The 6221-nt window shown below is 49.9% G+C and overlaps 1 protein-coding gene across 1 annotated transcript in view; it reads left to right on the forward strand.

Moving 5' to 3' along the window:
* The first annotated feature begins 1378 nt into the window (after positions 1 to 1378).
* LOC131216808 (uncharacterized) overlaps positions 1379 to 6221 on the forward strand; it is an 18188-nt gene continuing 13345 nt past the window's right edge. The window contains exon 1 of the mRNA XM_058211388.1: positions 1379 to 1396. Coding sequence (XP_058067371.1) covers positions 1379 to 1396 — 18 coding nt within the window. The remainder of the gene's footprint in view (positions 1397 to 6221) is intronic.

The following is a 6221-nucleotide window of genomic DNA, read 5'->3' on the forward strand; positions in this document are numbered from 1 at the left end:
CCTTCCCACCCGGTTTGACAAAGAAAGAAAATTCCCACACCAAACAACGGACGGTGCGATCGTTAAGCGTGTTCCCTTTGGCTGATTACGCGCTTCTTTATCGCTTTATTGCTGCACATTAATCCACCGGCCGTTCTGGGGCCAGGTTCACCCCAGCAAGCGAGAACGGTGGCGCTAAGGTAACGTTTTTATTGCACTTCACCGTAGCAGCAACAACAACGACCAGATGCCAATTAGAAAGCTTCTGGCCTAAGCATTGTGCCTGGGCCGCTTCCCCGTAGCCCGTTCTTGACATTCCTGCTAGGCCGATACCAGTTACGCTGTGGATGCGTCGCGGTCGCCGCGTTAGCAATACGGCTCCAAAACCTGATCCTGCAGGACCCATCAATAGGTCCGGTTTGGCCTTTTTTTCGCGACCACGATGAAGAAATCAAGTTATTATCTAACGAAAGAAACGCAATCCTATCTCGCAGCCTATCATATAGTGTCGTCTCTGTCCCGTCCAATAATCGCTACAGTTATACGATCCCGTGGCCGCATCGTGAGTTAATCATTTCCCGTCCGATACGAACACCGTCACCACCGAGTCCCGACTAGTTCTGCTAGCGCTGCAAAAAAGCTTGGCGTGCTGTGTCTTGGTGCCATGACGCGGTTGTATCGTGGTGAAGGCCCCGTTCTTTCACTGTCCCCCCCCGCTTTCATCCATTGGCGAGGGGGGCACCGGGACTTATGTTGCTCCTCAAAGCATTGTTTCGAAGGGCGTCGCGTCGAGAAAAGCGGCGAACGCAACAAAAGCGCTGCCAAGGCGCAACACACGAAACATAAAACTGGACCGCTCGGGCCACGGAGCGCACAGTCCGAGCTCAGCACTGACCGACGAACGATCTCGGAGCGCGCAGCACAGCGTTCACGGCCCCCTTCATCCAACCCAACACCCCGCGATTGCACTGGAGAAAGCCAGAACTTTGGGGAGTTTCAAAGTGCGATCATTACGTCCGCGCGTGCGCCTGTGTGTGTTTGTTTGTGTGCCCCGGTGTTTGTGTGGTACGGGTGCATAGGGCAACCGGGTGAAGCCAGTAACTCCAGGACAGGCCACTCGATTCGTGTGGAGCGTGGAACTGTAGTGCGCCTGGGAACGATCTTGCGTTTGGGTTTCACTTCCTGAGTGGTTGAGTGGTTCGGTTCGGCTTGGTCCGAAGATCTCTCGGTGGTGAAGGTGTTCGAACCAAGAGACTAGAAGGTGAAGTTATAAGCGATCGATTAAACACCGGTAGCAAACGGCTTGGTGGCCGAAGACCCGCAGCGAAACACGGTCTCGCGGTCACGACCGAGAATCGGGCGGCTTCAACGCAGGAAGGAATCAACCATCAGGATCGACATGAAACTTCTGTTAGCGGTAAGCATTTATCGGTCGTTTATTGAATGGCACCGCCCAAAGGAGGGCATTCCTGTTGGCTTTCTCGCTGCAGTATTCTGCACACCCTAAGGCTTCACACCTGAAGTGCACGGACCGAGCCGATCGGGCCCCGTTCGGTGTCCTCGTTTTGTTTCGTGCCATCCATCGAGCGATGGATTAGCTCCGGTGTTTTTTTGTTGTTGTTTTGCACAACCAACCAGCCACTCGATCGTCACTCGATCGTCGCCAGCTCGCTTTACAGTTACTCTTGGTTCGATTGGTGTCGGTGTCGTAATTGTGGGGTTTCACCCTTCGCGGCCGAAGACCCACCCTGCGACTGCGTAACGCTGCGAACGGGTTTGTGCATGCCGGCGATGGTGGCCAACGATTGAAACTGGAACGCGTTAGGACGCTCCGCGAGCGGGTTGCACCCAAGTTCAAGTTCATGATCTGCGCTGACCGGCTCCGGTGGGTCGGGTAACCGATCGGGAATTCGATGGATTTTATTGATTTCGGCGAATCCGAGTGTTACTGACCAGTCTCTGGTGCCGGGAACAGGTCGCCGTCGCGAAACCAAACTAGACACGGAATCCGGTTCAACTCCATCTTCACCCTGAAACAGTGTTCTTGCAGCTTTGCGGCCACCTGTTGTTTTGAGGCTCCATTCGCATGCTCTCGTTTTAATTAGGTTCTAATCAAATTACTTCGGCGCAAAGTATTTCTTCATTTCAGTTTGTTTTGCAAGTTTTTTGTTGCGAATTTCCCGGTTTGGCTCAGCCGAACTTTGTTCCATTGTTTGCGAATTAATGTAGCTTCCCGACAAACGGTTCAAATTAATAGGGACAGAGCCGTTACACTTGGCGTCAATGTGGAAACCGATGAAGCTCGGTGACTTATGATGTTGGAGCTAATTGTCTGCGGTCCGAATCATCTGCGATCGTCTCGACTGCAACTGGTTCTAAAGCTTGACTAAATTTGGTACATGAAGGAGGTTGAGAACTGTCTCGTATCACCCAAAGCTACGCGACTTTGTTAATCTCTTTTTGCAAAGAAAAATATCTTTTCGATTTTACCAAACATAATAAATTATGTAGCAATATAACGTAATGCATCAACGACGTTGGATTTACTGCTGTCAACTGCCTTAGTCATACCGGAAAAAGTAAACTTGTTCTCGTTTGCGTCACTTTGTGAAACTTTCCCTGACTGGCGTCTGCTTTCGTGCATATTTTAACCCGAACGGGGTCAAGCGGTGGTGAGGTTCTCAGCGGGGTTCGATACCCTCTTACCTGGCCACACACTCTCCCCATCACTCTTGTCTCGAGTATGGGCGATAATTGAGGGTAACCAAATTAGAATCAATTTGCATACAAACAGCAAGTGTGAATTCCTGGAGCGGCCGTGGATCAACCCCGCTTCCTGTTATGCTGCGCCCGACCTGGATGTCCTATGATTTGTTGCCAAAGCCCTTGCGCCGAGTGGGATCGACTGCTCCACCGTTCGGAGCAGTTCCAGCGGAGCACCGGAGCCGTTCTTCGACCGGTTCTATGTGTGTGTCGTTGCCCCAACGCTCTTGTCTGCCCGATGGCCACGTTTTATTTATTCTGCAGCCCCGTGACCGTGCCGTTGTGGTGTGTGAAGCAAGCAAAATGTAATTACATTAATGCTAATTATGGGTGGTCCCACGATGCACGGGCTGGGAGCATTATGACGCTCGCTGCGAAGCTGGCCGATGGAAAATTGACTCCATTTTCCATCATCACAAATGATGGCCAGCTTCCGTCCCGGCTCAAAAGGGGTGAAAGGTGTGATGAATCGTTCGGTAATAGTGTTGGGGCTCGAAATCGGCCACAAGACCAAGCATTCTGGCTCAAGGTGCCGGCAGGCGACTGAAGGGCCCATTTTCCGTTAGGGGCCAGGAAAAGTGATTTACAGCAGTGGAACAGCTGCATGTTTGACCAGGGCCACATTCGTTCCGCCATGGGCCGGGACATAAACGGGAATGCTAAAAAGCTCGTTAAAGCCTTCAATTGTTTCGGGTTCGCGTTTTCCCAGCAGTGGCAGAATGGTGAAAGCCTTACCAGAGGCTCTTTTAGAAACAGTTTAGAATGGAAAGCCCCCCAATCCGCTACGCTCTAAGCTCGATGCTCTCATCAACGTGATCGCGTAGAACCGCGAGATTCAATTGTTCCACGGGACTGATCGAAGATCGTATGCAGTACGGAAGCTTCTCGTGGGGCCGGCCCTCTCTTTGGAGGACCAACATTAATTGCATCATCATCGGTTGTCCGATTCGCAATTAGTAACCACAGAGATTGGGGCCTGATCGAGGGACCTCATCAAGGGATCTGTCATTTATCGGCCGCAACTCTGTTCGGTAGTGATCGTTAATCAGACCAAAGTAACTACCAATTATGCCCCCCGGCAGAAGCTGTGACGATCTGTGCATCTCTTATTACCTTTATTACTAGCCGGAGAGCCGCTCGACATGACGTGCGTCCGACCGCCGTGGACGATAAATGGGACCTCCGTCCTACAATAAAGCTGTTACCTGATCGTCTTTGAAATGGTGTACCATTTTTTGAACCATTTAACCGAGACGCCGAGACACCGAGAAATAAAATTAAAATGTAAAATGGTGGTCAGATGGCCCTGTCCTTGACTGTCCTTGGCTCTGCCACCTGGCGGGGGGTCGGTCATTAACGTCCGAAGTCGGTCGTTTCGGGATGCCCACGCCCACCGGTTCCGGTTTTGTGCAGCAACAGACACCACTGCAGTACATGATCTGATGATCTGGTTTTCTGCAGCTGATGGTTTTTTTGTTCCGCGGGCTGGTAGAATGCTGTTGGGAGACGCTTTTGGAGACAGACGCGAAACTGAGTGTGTCGTTAAGATGCCGAGCTCGAGTGGGGTTCACTCACATGGTGGCCTTCGGAAGACGACGTCAACGATGGGATTAATCTGTAATGCTATCGCAGGTACGACGTTTTAAAGCAATATTTACACTGACACAATTACGGCAATTTTGACGTGCGATAATATTGTGTATGTTTTACAGCATAATGTTACAACCATATTAATGAGTCAGTTGAACTTTTAAACAGGTTACCTCCAAAGTGGATTTTCTCATTCATTCACCGATATTATTACTTTATTGTTCGAATGATTTGTGATTTCTGTAGTCAAACAGAGCCGCTTAATAACTTGAAACGGCTAACCGAATATTTGTATAAACGAAAACGTCAAATTTATAGTACTTGGCAAGGCCTGCCTCGATAAGTGCCTCGATGACATCAAGGTCCAAATTCGAAGGTCCGTTTTCTTTCACAATAAATAGATCATGTTCTGGTCTGGTGTGGTCTAGCTGATAACAGTTGATCACTGATCCACTAACCTACCGATTCATGTTTCGTTCCCAAGAAACTCCAATTTTATGCGAGCCACGCCAGCCACGGAGTGATTGAACCCCGGTGGTACTCGGTGGTCTCGCGTGTTTGGGAGACTGTTTGGCGCTCGGGCGAGCCTGGAACGAAGCCGATCGATTGTGATTGCAGTTTTCAATCACAGTTACCATTGAACGCTGCGCTGCCCGATAATGATGGTGATGATGATGTTGCTGCTGCTGGAACAAGGGAAGCTCCCGCGGGAAGCGCGAGGAGCCATAGGTACCGGGCCCAATGGGAGAGCAATGGTTGCAATTTACCATCCCTAGCCGGCAGGTTACCTCCGGTGCCGGTGCTGGGACGTTTGTTTTATGCTCGGCTCGGCCCGATGATGGCTATGATATGCATCTTTTAGCCCGGCACGGCATTGTGGCGGTCCGCAATGGCAAACATCCTCGGGGCGACGACCGCAGAAGCCCCAACCCACCCGCCCGGGCACCGGCACAGGAGAACGGAAGGTGGATGGACAATTATCTCGACCACCAGCCGGGGGCTCTGGGAGCAAATCTTCCTTCGGGTACGCAAATCATAAATTTCCGCCCCTTCGGGCGCGCACTGCCCAATTATGGGAATTATGAGCTCAATTCCGCGCCCGCTTTCTCTGGACACCGCACAAAACGGCGCACAGGAGAGGTGCTCCGTTTTGTGAGGATCGCTTGCCATTTCGCGCACCACATACCGCATTCGTTTTTTTTTTTGTATGCTTTTGTCCAACTATGTTGCGCTGGACCGTTCGCACCCGGTCCATCCCCGGTCGTGATGGGAGTGTTTGCAATGTGTACTTGCGATTGACGGTCGTGGGGCAGACGCTGGGGATCAATAGACGGACATGATTCCAAGCATCGTGAGTGATGGCGCTAGAACCGATCGATGAAAGGTCCGATGCTGCTGCTTCTGCGTGTGAGTCGTGCGCGAAAAATTCGCCAAGAAAAACAGACCAGACGATGAACGTTCCGGGGTTGGTGTTCTCGTCAAAGGAAGATGTTGGCATCTCGTTGAGTTGATCGAAAAGAGGCGATGTTACGATCGAATTTAGTCTCGAACTTTGAGCTGGTTCCCTCAATCATTGACTATATTGCTCTATTTTCCTATCTTTTCGGCTTCTGTTCGATGTTTGAGACGTCTGCACGGTCGTCTGTCACCGGATAAAATGACTTGTTACTAGTTCTTTGTGCTATGAATAACGATTTAACCCTTAATTATTGTCGAGATATTTTTGCTTTCATGCCTTCATAGTAACTGCTTTATGAATGTTTCTCTTAATATACTGGTTACCAGCTTTTAAGTTCGTCCTGTGTTTTGTAATAAATAAATAAATAAATAAATAAATAAATGAATAAATAAATAAATAAATAAATAAATAAATAAATAAATAAATAAAT

Source organism: Anopheles bellator, chromosome 1 (genome assembly GCF_943735745.2).
Source record: "Anopheles bellator chromosome 1, idAnoBellAS_SP24_06.2, whole genome shotgun sequence".
NCBI lineage: Eukaryota > Metazoa > Arthropoda > Insecta > Diptera > Culicidae > Anopheles > Anopheles bellator.